The sequence below is a fragment of the Rhincodon typus genome, chromosome 28 (genome assembly GCF_021869965.1).
Source record: "Rhincodon typus isolate 14 chromosome 28, sRhiTyp1.1, whole genome shotgun sequence".
In the NCBI taxonomy this organism is placed as follows: domain Eukaryota; kingdom Metazoa; phylum Chordata; class Chondrichthyes; order Orectolobiformes; family Rhincodontidae; genus Rhincodon; species Rhincodon typus.
The window spans coordinates 80,668-103,498 of record NC_063359.1 but is presented as its reverse complement, the minus strand read 5'-3'; the positions used below and the strand labels follow the sequence as shown (position 1 = coordinate 103,498).

The 22,831-nt window shown below is 43.6% G+C and overlaps 1 protein-coding gene across 1 annotated transcript in view; it reads right to left on the bottom strand.

The window, feature by feature from the left end:
* LOC109913361 (ectonucleoside triphosphate diphosphohydrolase 8-like) overlaps positions 1–22,831 on the bottom strand; it is a 123,789-nt gene that overhangs the window by 75,987 nt on the left and 24,971 nt on the right. The window contains exons 2-3 of the mRNA XM_048613807.1: positions 17,276–17,412; positions 1,280–1,397 (exon numbers count right to left, since the gene is read on the bottom strand). Of these exons, the coding sequence (XP_048469764.1) occupies positions 1,280–1,397; positions 17,276–17,401 (244 nt within the window). The 5' untranslated portion in view covers positions 17,402–17,412. The remainder of the gene's footprint in view (positions 1–1,279; positions 1,398–17,275; positions 17,413–22,831) is intronic.

Here is a 22,831-nt window from a genome sequence, read left to right as displayed (position 1 = left end):
GGAGGTCTTAGTGGATCTACATGAAATGTTGGTTATGCCAATTTAGAGTGTTGCGTGCCGTTTAGGAATTTACATTATAGGGGAATTGATAGCAATGGTGAGGGTGCAGAGGAGATTTACTAGATTGTTGCCTGGGCTGCCGAGTTTCAGTTATGAAGAGAGATTGGATAGACTGGGGTTGGTTTCTTGAGAGCAGAGGTGATTGAGAGGGGACATAATTGAGATTATAAAATTTTGAGTGGCATGGATATGGTAGGTAGGAAGAAATGTTTCCCCTTGAAAGCTACTCCTCTGCCTTTGCCTCTGACCAGCCTGCCAACCAGTAACCATATCCCTGTGACCCCCATTCTGTATTCACTTGCTTGTGTCCAGGGATCCAACAGGAATTTCTGATGAAGTCCTGGAACTTTAGCAGCAGCAGGTATAACTCTTGGTTGCTGCTTTCAATATTGGAGAACTGCTGACATCTGATTTCCACCCTTGGTGTCCTAAGTCCTGAGGAATTGCCAAAATTGGCTGGTATGTACCTGACAAACACACAATGTGATCGTGCCTCCCCCAAGCAAGTGACACAAATCCACGGTTGGTTTTGTCGTCAATAACCACAGAGTGAGACCTTGATCACTCAACATTTTCCATCTCTCCAATATTTACTTGGAATAAACTTCTCTTTGTTCAATATTAGATGTTGGCCATACTGACTTGAGGCATGGTGGAACTGTACCCAAAGAGAGCCATTAACAAGATCAGCTAATATGGAGACCAGGAGGGGGAGTTGGGTGATCAGTTTCATGGAAATAGGATCAAAGAAACAGGGCCCTGTTGACTGTGTGAGATTAGACAGTCATAACAGGAGAAAAGAGAGGAACTCAAGAAAGGTACAAGTTCAGGATGTGAACAGGGGCAGCATTTGTGGAAGTATGTGTGAGCCAGTCTGCTAGGAGGCAGGGTTGATTAGTATGACTCAGTCTAGGTGGCAAAGAAATTTCACTAGCTGCTCACATTTGTTGTTGGAGGCAAGGGGGGAGGGGATGGGGTTTACACTGGAAAAATAAACCTTTATCTTTACATTCCAGTTTGATTCCGGAATAATGAGCAGTTATAGACAGGAGCATCAGCATGGACCAGCCAGTTGCATTGGTTATCCAGTATTTTCATTGATGTCTGTGTACCTTGGATTTAAGATGGTATATCAGGACTGTACCACAGGAATGACTAAGGTGAAAGAGGGTAAAAGTCTTAAAAGGGACAACTGATTTTTCACAGAAAGGGACATTACCATCCACGTCACACTTATACAGCTGACTGATGATCCCAGTGCCGTTGTTTTTGATCACAGGCCAGTGGTAAAGATAAATCGAAGTATATGTCGATCCAGCATCCAGCACAATCCCGAACTGAAGGAGTAAAAATAAAGATCATTAAATATCAGTGATTTCTTGTTAAACAAGGAGGACTTGTTGATCAATGAGTTATGTTCCTGCCTCTCAGCCAGAAGATCCACAATAAGCGAACACCAACTAGCCACTAAGAGATACGACAATTCTCACTGGCCTCAATACAAAGAGCAGGAGTAGACCACTCTTCCCCTTCAAGTCTGCTTTGCTACTCAATAAGATCTTGGCCGATTTGATTACTCTAAATTCCTATCCATCCTGATAACTTTTCACTCCCTTGCTTATAAGTCTGCTTCTGCATTAAAAATATTCAAAACTTCCACCACCTATTCAGAAATAGACTCTAAAGACTCGTGACCTTCTGAGAAAAAATATTCTTCTTATCTCTGGTAACAAATGGCAAATGAGCTGAGCCAAGTGAAGTGTCCATCCTACAGTATACAAGTGTACATTCTATGTCGAAAGTTGTGGACACATCCTGTGTCTGCAGGAAGTTTCAATGGCTGCAAAAACTTGAGTTCCAAGTCTTGGAAATTGAGCAGCAGCTAAGTCACTGTTGTGTATCCATGAAGCAGGAAACTTGGTGGATAGCACACTTAGGGAGGAGGTCACATCACAGATTAGAAATGTACAGGCAGAGAGGGAATGGGTTTCTACCAGGCTGTCTAAGAAAACCAGGCAAGTAGTGCAGGAGTCCTCTGTATATATCTTGCTTGCCAATTGGTATTCTATTTAGTTAATTTGTTAAAATGATGGTTCCTCAGAAGAGTGTAACCAGAGAACAAGTTCCAAAGGCATCTCAGCCCCATGAGGGATGCAGAAGAGATGGGGAAGAAGAATAGAAGGACAATAGTGATAGGTGATTCCATGGTAAGGGGATCAGACAGGTGGTCGCATGGCATGAAGCGTGACTCCGGGATGGTGTGTCGCCTCCTTGGTGCCTGGCTGTCATGGAGCAGCTGCAGGACATCCTTCTGGGGGATAGACATCAGCCAGAAGTCATTTTCCACATTTATTCCTGATGACATAGGTACGAAAAGGGATGAGGTTCTGAAAGCAGAATTCAGAGAGCTAACAAAATAATTAAAAAGCAACACCTCATGAGCAATAATCTCAGGATTACTCACAGTGTCACCTGCTTGTGAGAATTAGAACATGAGGATTCATTGATTGAACATTTGACTGGACATTGGCACAGAAGGAGTGTGTCAAATTTCAGAGGCACTGGGCGCACTTGGCACTTCTACAAGCTTGACAGGTTATGACAGCATTGATATCCTCACAGTAAGATTTCCTAGCGGTGTTAGAGTTTGTTTGAATAGCTTGTTGGGGTGTGGGGGTGATGGTGGGAATCTAAGAATAACCCATATTGCAAGGCTGTAAAGTTGGTAACAGGAGAGCTGTTAGATAAAGTAGAGGACACGAGAAACAAAGCTGAGCATTGAGTATAGTTTGAATGCAGAATGATGTCAAAAAAAATGTTAAAGGCACTTTGTCTGAATGTATGCAGCATTCACAACCTGCTAGATGATCCAAAAGCAAAATTAGCAATACCGAGGTGTGATTTAATCTCCATTACAGAATCATGGCTGCATGACCATGACTGGGGGAAAAACAGAAGATTGGAACTAGGTAATGGTGCTCATTTAAGGAGCTAGTGCAAGCATGATAGGCCAAATGGTCTCCCCTGCACCGTAACACTTCTGTAATTTTGTGACTGAGAACTTAATATTTAACGATATTCAACTTTGACGAAGGACAGACAAGAAGAATAGAATATGAATGTAATCTGATGAAAAACATAAAAATGGGACTGTTAAATCATTTTGTTTTTAATTCATCCACAGCATGTGGACATTACTGGCTAGAGCAGCATTTATTGCCCATTCTTAATTGCCTGGAGTGCAGTTAAGAGTCAACTGTATTGCTATAGGCCGAACCAGGTAAGGACAACATTTTCCTTCCCTACAAGTGAACCAAATGTGATTTCTCCCAACAATCAACATTGGTTTTAAGGTCATCATTAGACTCTTAATTACAGATGTTTCTTGAATTCAAATTCCACCATCTGCCATGGGTAGGATTTGAACACATGAACCAAGAACATTAACTGGGTCTCTAGATTAATAATAATATCACCATGCCTTGGTGATAAGGGGAGGCAATGGCCTAGTGGTATTATCGCTGGACTGTTAATCCAGACACCCGGATAACATTCTGGGTACCTGAGTTTCAATGCTGCCATGGCAGATGGTGGAATTTGAATTCAATAAAACATCTGGAATTAAGAATCTAATGATGACCATGAATCCATTGTCGATTATCAGAAAAACCCACCTGGTTCACTAATGTCCTTTCGGGAAGGAAACTGCCATCCTTACCTGGTCTGGTCTACGTGTGACTCCAGACCCACAGCAATATGGTTGATTCTGAACTGCCCTCTGGGCAATTAGGAATGGACAATTAATGCTGCCTAGCCAGCGACATCCTCATTCCGTTAATGAATAAAGAAAAATAAATTGCCTCCCCAGTTGTACATCTATGTAAAAATGAAATGTTTGGCTAATGTGGGTTCATTACAGGTATAGTCAGGCGAATGTATAACGGAGAATAGAGAAATAATTATTTTGTCTATTTTCATTCAGAAAGGTACAAGAATCTCCCAGAATTAGACATTCAAGTGACCTAGGGAGAATAGGGATTTGAAGGAAATTAGTATTAGTAAGAAGATTGTACTGGAGAAATTAATGGGACTGATAGTTTATATGTTCCGGTGATCCCAGTGATCCTCAGAGTATTGAAGAAGGTCGCTATAGAGATTATCGAATCATTAGTAATCATCTTCCAAAATTCCATTATTTCAGGAATGATTCTAACTCATCTACTAACTATCACCTCACTATTTAAAGGAAGAAAGGGAAAAGAGAAACAGGCACTATAAGTTTGTGAGTCTTGCATTAGTAGTAGGGAAAATGCTAGAATCTATTATAAAGGATTTGATAAATGGACATTTGGATAAAAGTTATCTGATTTATTATGGACAGCATAGAATTGAGAATGGAAAATTGTCTTTGGCTAACTTGGAGATTTTTTTGAGGACATCACTGTCAAAATTGATAAAAGGGGAGTCAACGGACACAGATAATATTTAGATCTTCAGAAGGTATTTGATAAAGTTCCACACAGGAGGTTGGCTAGCAAAATAAAACCCGTGGGATAAGAGGTTATGTACTGACATAGATTAAGGATTATTATTACTCTGTTTCTGTCTGTTAGTCAATGGGTCATTTTCAAGTTGGAAGATTGTGACTAGTGAAGTGCTGCAAGGATCAACACTTGGGCCCCAGTTTTTCACAATATATCAATGATTTGGACTTGGAGACCAAATGTAATGTTTCCAAATCTGAATGATATACAGCTAAACAGGAACTTGTGTTTGCGGAAGATGTAAAACATCTTCAGGAGGATTTGAACAGACTTCCCGTATGGGTGAGACCATGGGAGATGGGATTTAATGTAGAAAATATGAGGTCATCCACTTTTATAGGGGAAACTGGTACGCAGAATATTTCACAAATGGTGAGACATTGGAAAGTGTAGGCGTACAAAGAGGCCTGGATTTCTCCATCAAAATGTTACTGAAGTCTAGCATGTGGGTGCAGCAAGCTTTTAGACAGGTCCATGGAATAGTAACTTTATTGCAATTGGACTTGACTATAGGAATAGCGAGAGTTGCTTCCATTTTATGGGAGTTTGTTTAGCCCAGATCTGGAGTACTGTGTGCAGTTTTGGTCTCTTTATCTTGGAAAGATATTTTTGCCTTACAGGGAGTGTTATAAATGTTCACCAGACTGGTTCCCAGCATGGTGGGAATGTATTATGAAGAGAAATTGGACAAATGAAGCCTGTATTCTCTCGAGATTTGAAGAATGAGCAGTGATCTCATTGACAACTACAAAATACTGAAAAGGAAAGATAGGGAAGATGCCATTAATATGCTTTCCCTGGTTGGAGAGTCTAGAACCGAAGTTGGGTGTGGGAAATATTTAAAAATAAGGAAAATGCCTTTTAGGACTCAGATGAGCAGATCTCTTTTTACCCAAAAAGTTGTGAATCTTTGGAATTCCCTACTCAGAGGGCTGTGGAAGCTCAGTCCTTGAGTTTATTTTAAGTAGACGTTGAGGGATTTCTGATTAGCAATGATGTAAAGGGTTATGAGGATAATGTGTGTAAAAGGGTACTAAAAATAATTCAGTCAGCCATGATTATATTAAATGTTTTACAGGCTTATTAGGCATAATGGCCTATTCCTCTTTCTATAGTTTTACAAAATATCTGTTCCCATTTTCAACTATTCCTTTTGTCTCCAAAAACCTTGACTGTTGTCACCTCTGAACTCCATACACATCTTTGCTAAAGCTCCATGAATGAATCCACTTGATCAGATTTTTCTGTGCCTGCCACAGCACCAAAACATTTCTTATAAAAGTCACAGATTCCATCCTGTGTGACTGGCAAAGGTAAGTGTTCCTTCACCATTCTTCTCAACATATTCTGCAGTCTTGTACATGTTTACTGCAACATTCCTCCACTGTCATCCAGCTCGGTAAGACTGGTCTCACTTAATTCCATTCTTATCTATTTCATGTTAGGCAGAGAATCACCTGTAAAGGATTTCTCCTGCATTGTTACCTCTGGTGATAACTAAGGATCAATCCTCAGCCTTATTCAATTTTCAGCTGTATACTTCCCCCTGACAATATCATCCAAATGCACACATCGGTTGCATGTGCTGTTACTTCAGTTTCATCTACCCGATACTGTCAGATTGTTTGACTTCCAATTCTGGATGAGTAGAAATTTCCCCCAACTAAACATTAGGAAGACTGAAGCTATTATCTGTGTTCCTCGACAAAAACTCAACAATCAAGTCAATCCCTCTTCTTGGTAACAGTTTTGTGGCTGAATCAGGTTCTTTGCATCCTTGGTACAGTGATATAGCCATACAGCCATAGAGTCATACAGCCTGGAAACAGACCCTTCGGTCCAACCAGTTCATGCTGACCATAACCCCAAACTAAATTAATCCCACCTGTACGTACTTGAAACTCCCCACCCTAGGGAAAAGATATCTGCCATTCACCTTATTTATACCTCTCAGTATTTAATAAACCTCTAGAAGAATACCTCTCAAACTTCTGCGCTTCAGTGAAAAAAAATCCTAGCCTATCTCCTTATAACTCAAACCTTCCATTCCCAGCAATATCCTGGTAAATCTTTTCTGAACACTCTCCAGCTTAAGTGTTAGTATTTAAGTGAAATTTTGACCATGTATTCACCCTATCACTAAAATCAGCTATTTCCACTGCAGTAACATTGCCCATTTCACACTAGTCTTATTTCATTGAGTGCTGAAACTCTCATTCATGAATTTGTTACTTCTAGATGTGATAATTCCACTGCCCTCCTGGTTGGTTTCTCACATTCCATCCTCTGTGAAGTCATCCAAAACTGTTGGACTTGTTCTAACTCACACCCAATCAGTCTACCCATCAGCCTGTACTTGCTGACCTACAGTAGCTCCTGGTTAAATAATATCTGGATTGTAAAGTTCTCATTTTTTGCAAAATTTCTACCTCTGTAATCTCCTGCTACACTGGGTTCAGCAAGTTTGTGTGCAGCCCATCACGAGGTGGCGGTGGGGTAGGGGGAAGAGCCTGGGGCTTGACCATTCTCGTTGGCTTTCTTTCTCATTTTTCTCTTCTTTTAACTTTTACTCTTTTGTCCCCTCTATTTTCTTTTTCTATTTTCTATTTTCTATTTCTTTGAAAACTTGAGCATGGCGGGTGAAGGAGGAGGCCTCTGGCAACAATGGTAGTAACCCACCCCAGCCTGGGTCTCCCGGTGAGTGAGGACCAGGTACTAGGCTGCCTCCCCTAGCCCCAGACTTGCAGATGAGCTGAGGCTTCAGGTCCACAGCTAGGCTTGGGTGCCTGAAGGTGAAGATGTGGTGGTCTTGTCCCAGCGTGGAGGTTTTGTCCCCTTGTGGGGGATCTTCTTCACCATTGGCTTCCAGATATTCCAGTACACCGGCAGGCGGTCTCATCCCAGCGTAGCAGTCTTCTTCAGAGGAAGATTCCGTTGGCCCAGTTTTCCAGTGGCCTGGCGTAGCATTCTCATTCTGGAATGGCGGTCTTGTTCCGGCTGTGTCTTCAGGGTTTTTCATTGTTCTTTAATCAGCTATCCCTGAGCTGTTAATTGAACTGTGATGAACTTTAACTTAATTTTACTTTTTATTATCTTTGCCTTTTTTCATTCCTTTTCACTGTATTTTTCGTATAAATGTATATGTGACATTAAAATTCTATTCTACTCTATTCTATCACAACAGAAACAGATCCTGCTTTCTCTGGCAATGGTACAAATTGAACCACACTTTTAGGCATGTGTTTAACCTTCTAATCTATTATCAGTTCATACTAAGTGAGGACTGAGGGCGGGAAGAGTGAGGAATGAGAGAAGTGTGGTTGGTGAGTACAGTGAGGTGAATGTGGAGCGAGAATAATGAAATTTGAAGACATTAATGTGCATGAAGTGAAGATAGTGAAGATTGAGGACAGTGAGGGGTGGTCACTGAGAATGAGAACCTGGAACAGGCTGTACCTAGTCTTCGAAATAGGAGAGTTATTACACCATTTGAATCTAATCTGCATCATTCAGTGAGATCTGTATATTCTGTGACCTGACTTCAAATACTCATCTTTTACCCACATCTTTTAATACTTTTTAACCAACAAAACCTGATCAATTGTAGTTTTTACATTGAATAATTGATATTACATCAATTGTCATTTGTGAAAGAATGTTCCAAACTCTGACTCCATTTTGCAAGGCAAAATATTAATTAATATCTATCCTGAAAGTACCTCCTTTCAGACCAGAGATGCTGGTCTTAAACTCGTCCTTGCACCTTCTATTCTTAATCAGGATCTGTTCTGTTTCATACAGGCCCATCGGCCCACAATGTTGTGCCGACCTGTTATCCTACTAAGATCAAACTACCCTGCATACGCTACATTTTATTATCATCCATGTGCCTATCCAAGAGTCACTTAAAAGTCTCTAAAGTATCTGACTCCACTACCACTGCCAGCAGCACGTTCCACACGCCCACCTCTCTCAGTGTAAAGAACCTACCTCTGACATCTCCCCTATACCTTCCTCCAATAACCTTAAAATTATGCCCCCCCCGTCATAGTCATTTCCGCCCTGGGAAAAAGTCTCTGACTAACCACTCTATCTATGCCTCTCATTATCTTGTACACCTCTATCAAGTCACCTCTCATCCTTCTTTGTTCCAATGAAAGAAGACCTAGCTCCCTCAACCTTTCCACATGAGACCTACCCTCCAGTCCAGGCAGCATCCTGGTAAATCTCCTCTGAACCCTCTCTAAAGCTTCCACATCTTTCCTAAAATGAGGCCACCAGAACTGAACACAATATTCCAAGTGTTGTCTAACCAGAGTTTTATAGAGCTGCAGTATAACCTCACGGCTCTTAAACTCAATTCCCCTGTCAATGAAAGCCAACACACCATATGCCTTCTTTACAACCCTATCAACTTGGACAGCAACTTTGAGGGATCTATGGACATGAACCCCAAGATCCCTCTGCTCCTCCACACTGCTGAGAATCCTGCCATTAACCCTGTATTTAGCATTCAAATTTGACCTTCCAAAATGAATCACTTCACCCTTTTCTGGGTTGAGTTCCATCTGCCACTTCTTTGCCCAGCACTGCATCCTGTCAATCTCCCGTTGCAACCTACAACAGCCATCCACAACTCCACCAACCTTCATGTCATCGGCAAACTTACTAACCCGCCCTTCCACTTCCTTATCCAAGTCATTTATAAAGATCACAAAGAGCAGAGGTCCCAGAACAGATCCCTGCAGAACACCACTGGTCACAGATCTCCAGGCTGAATACTTTCCATCTACTACCACCCTCTGTCTTCTATTGGACAGCCCATTTTGTATCCAGACAGACATATTTTCCTGAATCCCATGCCCCCTTACTTTCTGAATGAGCCTACCATGTGGAACCTTATCAAATGCCTTGCTAAAGCCCATCCATACCACTTTTCCAAATAATCATAAATACTATCTCTCAGAATCCTCTCCAATAATTTGCCCACCACAGAAGACTAACCGGTCTGTAATTCCCAGGATTATCCCTATTCCCTTTCGTGAACAAGGGAATGACATTTGCCACCCTCCAATCATCTGGTACTACTCCAGTGGACAGTGAAGATGCAAAGATCATTGCCAAAGGGGCAGCAATCTGTTCCCTCGCTTCCTGTAGGAACTTTGGGTATATCCCGTCTGGCCCAGGGGACTTACCTATCCTCATGTTTTTCAAAATTTCTAGCACATCCTCCTTCCTAACATCAACCTGTTCGAGCATATCTGCCTGTTTCATGCTGTCCTCACAAATGTCAAGGTGTCTCTCACTGGTGAATACTGAAGCAAAGTATCCATTAAGGACCTCCCTTACCTCCTCTGACTCCACGCACAAGTTCCCTCCACTATCCCTGATTGGCCCTACCCTCACTCTGGTCATCCTCTTGCTCCTCACATAAGTATAGAAAGCCTTGGGGTTTTCCTTGATCCTACCCACCAAGGTTTTATCATACCCCCTTCTAGCTCTCCTAAGTCCATTCTTCAGTTCCTTCCTGGCTACCTTGTAGACCTCTAGAGCCCTGTCTGATCCTTGCTTCCTCAACCTTAAGTGAGCTTCCTTCTTCCTCTTGACTAGGTGTTCCACATGTCTTGTCATCCAAGCTTTCTTCACCTTACCATCCTTTCCTTGCCTCAGTGGGACAAACCTATCCAGTACCTGTAGCAACCCCTCTCTAAACAACCTCCACATTTCTGTTCTGCATTTCCCTGAGACATCTGTTCCCAATTTATGTTCCACAGTTCCTGCCTAATAGCATTGTAATTCCCCCTCCCCCAATTAAATACTTTCCCATACCGTCTGCTCCTATCCCTCTCCATGACTATAGTAAGGGCCAGGGAGTTATGATCACTATCACTGAAATGCTCTCCCACCGAGAGATCTGACATCAGGCCTGGTTCATTGCCAAATACCAAATTCAATATGGCCTCCCCTCTAGTCAGCTTATCTACATATTGAGTCAGAAATCCTTCTTGGACACGCCTGACAAAATCTGTCCCTTCCAAACTATTTTCACTTAGGAGTTCCAGTCTATATTAGGTAAGTTGAAGTCACCCATGACAACAACCCTATTACTTCTGCAACATTCTAAAATCTGTCTCCCAATCTGTTTCTCAGTATCTCTGTTGCTACTGGGGAGTCTGTAGAAAACTCCTAATAAAGTGACTGCTCCTTTCCTGTTTCTGACTTCCACCCATACTGACTCAGTAGACAAACCCTCCTCCATGATCTCCCTTTCTGCAGTTGTGATACCATTAACAATGCCACTCTCCCACCTCTTTTACCTCCCTCCCTATTTCTTTTGAAACATCTATTCCCCAGAACATCCAAAAATCATTCCTGCCCCTGTGTTATCTAAGTCCCCGTAATGTCCACAACATCATAGTTCCAAGTACTGATCCATACTCTAAGGTCGTCACCCTTATTCCTGACACTTCTTGCAGTGAAGTAGATGTACCTCAACCCATCGCAGTGACTGCCACTTTGCCCTATCAACTGCTTATCCTTCCTCACAGATTCTCTGCTTGCTGTTTCTGCCTGTACACCAGCTACCCCATCCTCTGATCTGTAGCTGCAGTTGCCATCCCCCTGCCAAACCTTGTGGTTTCTTTGTGGTTTTGTTAACTTCAGTTTTATATTTTCTTTTATTTCAAGTCATCCATGACTGATTTCTTTAGCAGGTAGATGTCTTTCACATGAGGGGTACAAACTAAGTTCCTTCTGAACACTCCCAGCTGATCTGTTGTTTTACCTATGTATAAATTTGCTCTCATGACTAAAACAGATTCTGTCTACTCTTGTTGAGTTAATCTTACCTAAGCCTAGAATCGTAGGGGAGAATATTATAGGGGTCTGAGCAGTTTGGGCTTTGGTGAGATTTGTGGCAGAATCAGATGAGAGGTCAGGTGAGGCTGATTGCAACATTGGGAACAATAAGTGGCACAGTGAGCTTCTTACGAGAAAATGGCAAGTTGCCAATTTGGGGGACTATTGTTTGTTAAGCACCTTGTTAACAGCCCTATTTGCCTCAGTAATATTCAGCCTCCTATCTTACCAAATCTGCCAAACAAGCTAGAGGTCGAGAAAATTTGACATAAAAATCAGACTGGAAACCTGGCGAATTCAGCCTGCTTCTTGCTCTGAAGAACTCCCATTTAACAATCAATGATTGCAGCGGGGTTCCTTTATACTCACAGATAGGCACCCAGCTGATGGATTGGAGCATGCTGTATCTCGGGGCTGCTGGTTTACTCTGTTAGTGCTCACTCACTTGTTGCCTACCTGCATGGTTACCGAATTCATGCCTTGTCGTACCAATTAGCACAGTCACACAACTAGACAGCTTGCCTTGCTGGCCAGCAGTATTTTGTCAAAGGGACGTACATCTTGTACAGTGTGCTGTACAACACAATTTCATACCTATGGCAAACACAGTGCATATGCAGCAAACATTTAAGTATCAAAGCCTTAGATAAGCTATCCTTACTTAAGTCAATGGAAGCACCCATCAGTCAGAGTGTCTGATATGGGAATAAGTCATAGTCAGGATGGTCAGGGGGTCTGTGTCCCTGAGTCCAGGGAGTGGGTTAGATCAGCTCTGTGGCTTCACAGCGGCCAGTCTGGGGAGAGGATAGGTGGGCAGATTGGGGCTAATATGGTCAAGGAGATATAAAGCCACCAGTCAGAGGTGTTCCTTTAAGAGGTATGTTTTGTCCTGGTTTCTTTTAGAGAAAGATTGGGGGACAGGTACCGAGCAGTCTATAAGAAGATAAACAACCAGTGAGGCCTTAGGTTTTTTTAAAAAGTTGGGACAATAAAAGCAACCTGAGTGGCTGTGGTCAAACTCTCACAGTCCAGGACTTTTAGTTAGCTTTCTGCAGTTGCTGTTGGGGTCTTGAAAAGGTGGAAGCTTTTTTTTGTCCCTCTTTCAGTTACAGCCAAAAGCTGGGGGTTACCTGCCTATGTGAAAGTTGCATGTGAGACAATCTGTGTTCTGAATTTGCCCTTTTGCCAAAGGGTGTGTTTATGGGATGTTATTATATTGGAACAGTGAATTAGTGATAGTTACTGTACCTATTATTCTGTTAAGTTTTCCAAAAGAGTTAAGTTATTCCAAGTTCTTCTTTCTTTATTGTATTTTAACTATAATGTTTGAATAAATTGGGTTTTGCTTAATGTTGAGTAGTTTGGCTAATTGTATTGCATTTGGAACAGGGTACCTCACATTTACCTTTAAAGTAAAAAAAACCTTAGGGTCTAGGCTACTTTCTTAACATATTTTGAAGGAGTCTGATCTGGCCCATAACGGGCATTTCTCATCAGAGGTTTGATTACTTGGGTGGTTGTGTGAATCTGTAGGATCCAAAAGAAGAAATCAAGAGGAAAGGAGGTTGTGGGAGTGGGCAGGGGGTGTGGTGATGGGAAGACTAAAAGGGGAAGACACTGTGGTAGGATACTCAGCAAATTATTCTTCAGGATTGGGGGCTATAGTCTGTGGGGAATGGAGAATTACAGTTGAGAAGAGGGCAATAGTAGCTGCAAGGGGGCTATGTGGTAAAGCATGAATGGGAAGGGGGTCATGCAATAATGCCATTTATCCATGGTCAGCAGTACCTTTGCTTCGAGAGGGGATAATGTCATATCATCTTTGGCATGGTCGTCTCATGTGTCAAAAACTGCTATGGAAAGGTGGAAGGTGCAGGTTTGTGTACATGGATTAGGTGTGGATCTAAGGAGGTACAAAATTAATGGTGTTTATGGGAATGGCTGCCAGGAAAGGGATTTGGATGTTTGGGTATTCACAGACATGTTCCGGCAGAGGGTACAAACCAATGGCTGAGGACAGCTCGCTGTCACCTTCCATTGTGCAGGAAATCGGATCTCTATGTTAGGATGAAAAGTCTGTGACTGTAGTCAAAGCGGGTGCAGTAAGTGACTTGACCTCTAAGAGAGGATGTGCAGTACGCCCTGATGTTAGGGTTTTTAAAGGAAAAGAAATATCTCACAAAGACCCATTGTACAGGACACAACACTTGTGGGATCCCTAAACCCTTGGCAATCCTATTGCATTGACCCCGTATTTATTTTGTACCTTACTGCCTTAGATGTCACTGATCAATTCACTCACTTTTGAACACAGAGGCCGTACAAGGATCAGGATATTGTCAGAGGTACAGAAGCAACCATTGCATAACTCTAACACTATGACTCAATATGTCTTGTCCCTATTGCTTTCAGACGATCCAGCAGGCTCTCATCACAGACCTTCATCTTTAGAACATCATGTAAGGCCATAAAGTTATGCCACATGCTGGAAAAATAACATTTGGAGCTACACAGAGAGACAAACCACAAGGTGAAAGCAGTGAAAAATGAAAAAATAATATATAGTGCACTGTCACCTGTACCACCAACATGTCCTCAATAAATTTTTATGTTCAGTTGCCTCCCACCATGTCTTGCTGTACCGCCTGGTTCTGCAGATGGGTTGAAAGGAGTCTGCTCCATAGCGGAGCCTATTTCGGTCAAGTCTCTTCTTTTAGATGCAAGTTGACCTCTTCAGCATGAGCTCTAAGAGTTGGAGGGTTCTGGAGGGGTGAAACTAGACACCACTTGAGGTGTAGTTGTTACTGTCTAGGGCAGCATTTATTGTCCATCCCTAATTTCACAGATGGCAGTTAAGAGTCAACCACAATGTGATGAGTCTGGAGTCACATGTAAGCCAGACCAGTGAGGAAGGCAATTTCCTTTCCTAAAGTATGTGAGTGAGCCAGATGGGTTTTTCTGACAATTGACTATAGTTATTGCATTCTTGAGTCCATTTTTTTAAATTGAATTCAAATTCTGCTATCTGTCGTAGCAGAATTTAAATCGGGGTCCCCAGAACATTACCTGGGTACCTGGATTAATAGCCTGATGATGATATTACTGGACCACGAGAGGGTTTCATGTGATTTCTAGTCCAGCTGGGTGCTTCCTGGTACTACCCTGTCTCTTTGTGAGAAAAGTACACCTGGAATGAACATCAGGTCCAGCATCCCCCTGTGCCAATGGATGAAGCAATGGAGTGCAGGAAAATATGCCTCTCTATTAGACCCTGAGAGTACGGTGGCTCAGTGGTTGGTACTGCTGCTTCACAGCGCCAGGAACCTGGGCTCGATTCCACCCTTGGGCAACTGTCTGTGTGGAGTTTGTACATTCTCCCTGTGTCTGCATGTCTTTCTGCTGGGTGTTCCGGTTTCCTCCCACAGTCCAAAGATGTGCAGACTAGGTGGATTGGCCATGCTAAATTGCCCAGTGTTTAGGGCTGTGTAGATTAGGTGTGTTAGCCATGGGAAATGCAGGGTTATTGGGGGGCGGGGTGAGGTGCTGTTTGGTAGGCCAGTGTAGACTTGTTGAGCTGAAGGGCCTGTTTCCACACTGTAGGGATTCTATGAGAAATGGATGTGGCTCTCCATAGCAATCACCAACCTTTTCAGTTGAGGCTGCCAGACACTCATATGACTGCACTCCTGCAGCCTCCAAGCGATGAGGCCATTGCCTCAAAGATACCTGTCTGCTGTTCCTGTTCTTCACTATGCATGTGGATATTTGCCAATGTAATAGGGTCCTCTTCTGCCTGGAGCTGGGCAGATGCCTGGTCTCTAGCAGTTGTCTGAGTGCGAGTGGCTTGGGATGTTTCTTCTTGGCTCTCAGTTCCCTGTTATGGGTTACTTTTTTTCTGTAATAAGAGAATGGGGAGGAATTGAGTGAGGTGAAATCTAGTAGCACAGCTATTAGTGCTGGTGAAGGTGGGTTAGAGATGGCGAGGTGTTCCAAGGGAGTGATCAGGCAGCGCAGAGAGAGGAAGGTGAGTGTCGAAGTAGTAGAGATATGGTGAGTATGAGAAAGCAAAGAGAAATGTATGGAGCACTGAAGGTCATAATAGCGTAGGCCCCTCTGCTCATTATAACCTTCATATAACAATGCTGGCCGATCCTCTGCCGCATGGAGATGGCACTGACCTGGGAGGTGACCTTGGACCAGCTTGCCAGAGTCTGACAGTGTGACCTTCACTGCTGGTAGTCTGGGAAGAGGACTCCTTTTCTTTGCAGAGAAATGTCAGAGAATTGTGGTGCCATTTTCCTTTTTTTTAGAATCCCTACAGTGTGGAAACAGGCCCTTTGGCCCAACAAGTCCACACCTACCCTTGGAGCATCCAACCCAGACCCATCCCCCTATAACCCACCTAATCTACACATCCCTGAACACTACGGGCAATTTAGCATGGCCAATCCACCTAACCTGCACATCTGTGAACCCCCTTCTCTGACCACTTCTGCAAACATCCTCAATCTAGCAGCTGGCTTTGGAAAGTCTGGGTAAGTAATGGGCTTTTAGAGATGACCAGTCCACAAAGGGTGCTTTTGACAGATTTTTGCTGAGTTGTTCTAGAAATGGCATATGGTAAGATAGGTCTGCAATCAGACCTGAAGAACACGATAGGGACAAGGCTGGCAGTTAATCAGATGAATTTAGTAAGATACAATGAGAAAATCTCTGAAAATTTTGATAAAATTTGAACTTAGCCAAAAAAAAAATAAGATTCATCCTTTCATATCTTTTTCTTGTTTTTCTGTTTTCAATGGAAATTGAACTTGATTATATAACGATCACTATTAAATAAATATTTGTGCGTTGCTAAACTATTAATCTTAAAAGTATCTTTCATGGGCAAGGCTAGTAATTGCGTCCCTTGCTACCAAATCAGACTACCCACTGACCCTAATAAATCACCTACCATCCTACCTACCCATTCTTACACCTTACCCATTCACTCACTCATTCTGGACTTTTAAACTTGCCAGATGGCAGCTAGTATCATAAATTGTCAGCAATCCTATCTTCCCCACGATTCCACTCCAGTGTGACAGAGCCCTCCATTGTCTGCACTTTGCATTTCAGGGAAAGCCCAACTCAGAAGACCCAACAAGTAATGTGGAACAATGTTGAGTTGAATCTTCTAATTCTTTGAAAGACCCTAGCCAGTGTTTACTGTTAGAAACCTGTTAGAATGTAACCCATGTTATAAGTGCATTTGGCACTATGCTCATAATAACTAACCTATTTTGCTAATAAACCTATTCAGAGATGTTGTGACACACCTCTGGAGCAGGTGGGACTTGAACATGGGCCTCCTGTTTCACAGGTAGGGATACTACCACTGCACCACAAGAGCGCCACTTTGCTCATAATAACTACCATCTATTCAGACATCACTTTCAGCTGATTGACTGACTTTGTCTTTGATGAGCCATTGTCTGGTTTACAATTTCATTTATCAGGTTTTAAAATTCCAATTGAAAATCAAAACATTAATCTAAATTTCAGATTGAGAAATACTAATCCAATGCTTCAGAACAAATTCCCGTCCCATCAAATTCTGTTCCAACCCCAGTCCTTTGTTCAAGCTCCATGGTCACTTTCCACATATCATCCCCGACTAGGTCCAATTCCATTGTTGGTATATGGTGATGGATGGAGAGGCATGGGGGTGAAATATTACATATGGACCAGATGTTTTGTCAATTACTAACTGTCTGCAGATGCAAAACATTAGTGGAATTGTACAAATTGCTGGAAGTCTCTGCTGAACTGACCTTCTTTCCAGGATTTATATGGAGATACTTGGTCCCTGCTAGATTCACAATCAGGACAATGGTCACAGACATCAGCACAGTGATCAACAGGCTTTTCACCGTCCGTTGATTCTTAAGTCCCTTCATTTTTAAAAGAACTGCAAACATAGAAATAAAAAAACAGAATATTAAAGGGACTAAAAATCCAATTCTATGAGATTAAATTCTGAGCAAGAGGCACATAATCAGATATTGGAAACAACGTTAATTTGCCACAAAATCGACTTTTTATTCTTATTCTGAATTGCAAGCAGCAATAAGTGAAATTATTGATTTATAAATAGCTTCAATAAAGCAAATACTAGATTCTAGCAAGTAACACAAAATACAAAACTTCAGAAATACCAAAGGATAGAAAGCACAAATGGTTGCCTTCAGACTGGAGGTGTAATCCTGGATATCTTCAGTGAAATTCTTTAATAAATGAGGAGCTAGAATCTGTGGATCTGTAGAGATGTGTTAGTGTCCTAGCACTAAAACCAAGTGGACAAAAAATAGTGAAGCTATAGGAATGTTATCTGTGAGGTCCAGAGTGTTATCACACAAAGGGCTGGAAGTTGTAAAGAGCTTTGGTGAGACCCCATCTACAGTAAATGTGTTCAGGGCAACACACCCCAGGAAGGATTTTTGGCTGTTGGATGGGGAGCAGCCCCAGTTCACAGAATGATTCCTAGTCCAGAATTACTAAATTACAGGGGCCGGTTGGATTGACTAAGTTTGAATAGCAATTAAAAGTGTTATTTAATTGATGTGTTTAAAGTGACTAATGGATATAATTGGTAGATAAGAACTATTACAAAATCAAAATAGTGCAGTTGCTGGAAGGTTAGGCAGTAGCAGTAGATAGGGAAACAGAGTTACTATTTCAGGTGAGATAACAAGGTGTAGAGCTGGATGAACACAGCAGGCCAAGCAGCATCAGAGGAGCAGGAAAGCTGACGTTTCAGGTCTGGACACTTCTTCAGAAATGGCGGAGGGGAAGGGAATTTTGAAATAAATAGAGAGAGATGGGGAGGCGAATGGAAGATGGATAAAGGAGAAGATAGGTGGAGAGGAGACGGACAGGTCAAGGAGGCGGGGATGGAGCCAATAAAGGTGAGTATAGGTGGGGAGTTAGGGTGGGGGTTAGTCAGTCGAGGGAAGACGGACAGACCGAGGAGGGAGGGGGGGACGAGCTGGGCTGGTTTTGGGATACGGTTGGGGGCGGGGAGATTTTGAAACTTGTGAAGTCCACATTGATACCATTGGGCTGCAGCGTTCCCAAACGAAATATGAGGTGCTGTTCCTGCAACCTTCGGGTGGCATTATTGTGGCACTGGAGGAGGCCCAGGATGGACATGTCGTCCAAGGAATGGGAGGGGGAGTTGAAGTGGTTCGCGACTGGGAGGTGCAGTCGTTTGTGGTAACTGAGTGTAGGTGCTCCACAAGATGGTCTCCAAGCCTCCGCTTGGTTTCCCCGATGTAGAGGAGGCCACATTGGGAACAGCAAATACAGTATACCATATTAGCAGATGTGCAGGTGAACATCTGTTTGATGTGGAAGGTCTTCTCGGGGCCTGGGATGGGGGTGAGGAGGGAGGTGTAGCACTTCCTGCAGTTGCAGGGAAAAGTGCCAGGGGTAGTGGGACTGGTGGGGAGTGTGGAGCGGACAAGGGAGTCATGGAGCGTGTAGTCCCTCTGGAAGGGTGGGGAAGGAAAAATGTGGTAGTAGTGTCAGATTGCAGGTGGCGGAAGTGCCGGAGGATGATGCGTTGGATCCAGAGGTTGGTGGGATGGTATGTGAGGACGAGGGGGATTCTGTTTTTGTTGTTATTGCGGGGAGGGGGTGTGAGGGATGAGGTGCAGGAAATGTGAGAGATGCGGTCGATGGAGTTTACGACCACTGTAGAGGGGAAGTTGCGGTCCTTGAAAAATGAGGACATCTGGGACGTCTGGGAGTAGAATGCCTCATCTCGGGAGCAGATGCAGTGGAGGTGAAGGAATTGGGAATAGGGGATGGCAATTTTGCAGGAAGGTTGGCGAGAGGAGGTGTATTCTAGGTAGCTGTGGGAGTTGGTAGGCTTGAAATGGATATTGGTTTCCAGGTGATTGCCAGAGATGGAAATACAGAGGTCCAGGAAGGAGAGAGATGTATCGGAGATGGTCCAGGTGAACTTAAGGTTGGGGTGGAAGGTGTTAGTGAAGTGGATGAACTGTTCAAACTCCTCGTGGGAGCACGAGGCGGCGCCGATACAGTCATCGATATAATGGAGGAAGAGGTGGGGGATAGGGCCAGTGTAGCTTCGGAAGAGGGATTGTTCCATGTATCTTACAAAGAGGCAGGCATAGCTTGGGCCCATGCGGGTACCCATGGCCACCCCCTTTGTCAGTAGGAAGTAGGAGGAATTGAAGGAGAAGTTGTTAAGGGTGAGGACGAGTTCAGCTAAGCTGATGAGGGTGTCAGTGGAGCGGGACTGGTCGGGCCTGTGGGACAGGAAGAAGCCGAGGGCCTTTAGGCCATCTGCATGGGGAATGCAAGTATATAGGGACTGGACGTCCATAGTGAAGATGAGGTGTTGGGGACCAGGGAATCGGAAGTTTTGGAGGAGGTGGAGGGCATGGGTGGTGTCACGGACATAGGTGGGGAGTTCCTGGACCAGGGGGGAGAAAATGGAGTTGCAATAAGTGGAGAAAAGTTTGGTGGGGCAGGAGCAGGCGGAGACAATGGGTTGACCAGGGCAGTCAGGTTTGTGGATTTTGGGAAGGAGATAGAAACGGGCAGTGCGGGGTTGGGTTAATAATGAGGTTGGAGGCTGTGGGTGGGAGGTCACCTGAAGTGATGAGGTTGTGGACGGTCTGGGAGATGATGTTTTGGTGGCCTGGGGGTGGGGTCACGATCAAGGGGGTGGTGGGAGGAGGTATCAGAGAGCTGGCGCCTGGCCTCAGCAATGTAGAGGTCAGTGTGACATACTACAACTGCGCCACCCTTGTCCATGGGTTTTATGCTGAGGTTGGGGTTGGAGCAGAGGGAGCAGAGGGCTGCACGTTCTGTGGGGGAGAGGTTGGAGTGGGTGAGGGGGTGGAGAGGTTGAGGCGATTGGTGTCTCGATGGCAGTTGGAGATGAAGAGGTCGAGGGAGGGTAGGAGGCCTCAGGTAGTTCAGAGGATCTTCTTCATCAGAATAGTGAAATGTTAGAGATGCACTAGGTTTAGGAAGTAATATAATAGAATCCCTACAGTGTGGAAAGAGGCCATTCAGCTCATTCAGTTTGCATTGACCCTCTGAAGAGCATCCCACACACACCCAGACCCCACTTTATCACCATAACCCTGCATTCACCATGGCTAACCCACCTAGCCTGCACAAGCCTGGAAACTACAGGGCAATTTAGCATGGCCAAAACACCTAACCTGCACATATTTGGACTGTGGGAGGAAATCAGAGCATCCTGCAGTATCCCACACAGACACCGGGAGAACATTTCATTCAAACTTCACACAGACAGTCACCCAAGGCTGGAATCAAACCTGGCTCCTTGGTGCTATGAGGCAGCAGTGCTGACCACTGAACCACCATGCCACCCACATTGATAGTGGAAGTGATAGGGTAAGAAAGGAAAAGAGATTGAAAGGGAAGGTTCATGATATTGTTGAGGGAAGGGGAGACTGAACAAAAGAACAATGATTTCCTTTGCTGATGGAGTCCAATTAAAATTTGAGCTTGGCTGTTCAGGTTCAAAGTTGCATTTCTACACACGGAGTTGAGAGAAAATACTGGAAATCTATCTCAAGAACATTGAGTGATTTGGGGTGGAGGCTACGGGGCAAACTGGTCAAATGGAAATGTCAAAGTCTCAATGGAAATTGATGGTTGTTTGTTAGGTTTTGACATCATGAATTTTGGAATCAAGACGAGTAGATGGAGCAGCTTTAGAGATCAGCTATGACCTCTGTGTATAGATTTATTGCAGCATAAAAGGGAAACCTGATGATATATTTCTTCCATCAAGTGTGTGGTCTCAATTACGAGCTGCTCTCTATGGAACGGATAAGCCATAGAAACACAGAAAATAGAAGCAAGAGTAGGCTATTCAGCCCGATCTTTCAACACATGATCCTATTCCCACCTTCTCTTGATTGTTTTAACCTTAAGAACTATATCTAACTCCTTTTCAAAAGCACACAATGTTTTGGCCTCAGTCATTTTTTATGGCAGAGAATTCCACAGGCTCACCACTCTCTGGCTGAAAACATTATTTCTCATCTCAGTGTCATAAAGTATGACCTTTTTTTTGGACTCCCCTGGTCATTGGGAACATCCCTCCTGTGTATATCCTGTCTAGTATTGTTAAAATTTTGTAGATTTTTATGAGATTCCCCCCTCATTCTTCTGAACTCCAGTATATATATTACTCGATTCGGTCTGTCTTCACACGTCAGTCCTGCCATCCCAGGAATCAGCCTGGTAAAATGTTATTACACTCTCTCCATATCAAGAACATTCTTCCTCAGCTAAGGAGACTTAAAACTGCACACAATACCTCAGGTGTTGTCTCACAAAGACCATATACAGCTGTAGCAATTCACCCATGCTCCTGCACTTGAATCCTCTCGCTATGAAGATCAATATACCATTTGCCTCTTCACTTGCTGCACCTGCATGCTTCCTTTCAGTGATGGTGTGTAAGGACACCTAGATCTATTTACATCTCCCCCTTTCCCAATTTATCACCATTCAGGTAATAACCAGTCTTTCCGTTTTTGCTACCCTTACATTTATCCACATTATACTTCATTCGACATATATTTGTCCACTCATTCAGCTTGACCAAATCACACTGAAGCATTTCTGCATCCTCCGTATAATTCACCCTCCTTCCCAGCTTAGTGTAATGATCTTCTTTTTGCCTAACTTCTAAACGAAGCTGATCAATGTTTACTCCCTAAAAGGAAATCTCTCTCCCTGAAAGAATGGAACCTGTCGTCTGGGAGCCACTGTTCAGGAATGGATTCCTCTGTCAGTGGGATTTCTGCTGACTAGTGGGGGAAAGGCCTTAGGATGCTGTGTTGACAAGACTTGAGGTTGTTTTGAGCAGAGGAGGGGGCTTGGGATGATAGATGGTGGAGGAGAGAGCTTGGGAGACTCAGCTGACCAGATTTGGGGTCATGTTGGATTGAGGAGTAGAGGGCTACGCACTCTGTGCTGACCAGAGTCCAGGATGTGTTGGTCACAGGGGGAGATTGGGGTGTTGGGCTGACCAAATTCAAGAGTGGGTTGGTTGGCAGAGGAACTGGCTGGATAATGCCGGTGCAGTTGGCTAGGAGGACATCAGTCACATCTAGTACTTGGCCCAAGCCATCCAGAGCATCATGGTTGTGGGACTTGGCCCTGAAACTGTGCAGAAAATCGAGGTGTTGCAGGTGTATGGTGGCCTTCCTGATGAACTGATCCTTTCAAAATCTAGAACTTGACACTGGCCCCAACTCTGGACATTCTCACAGGATGAGGTGCCCCATAATTTGAGCCATCTCAGGGGA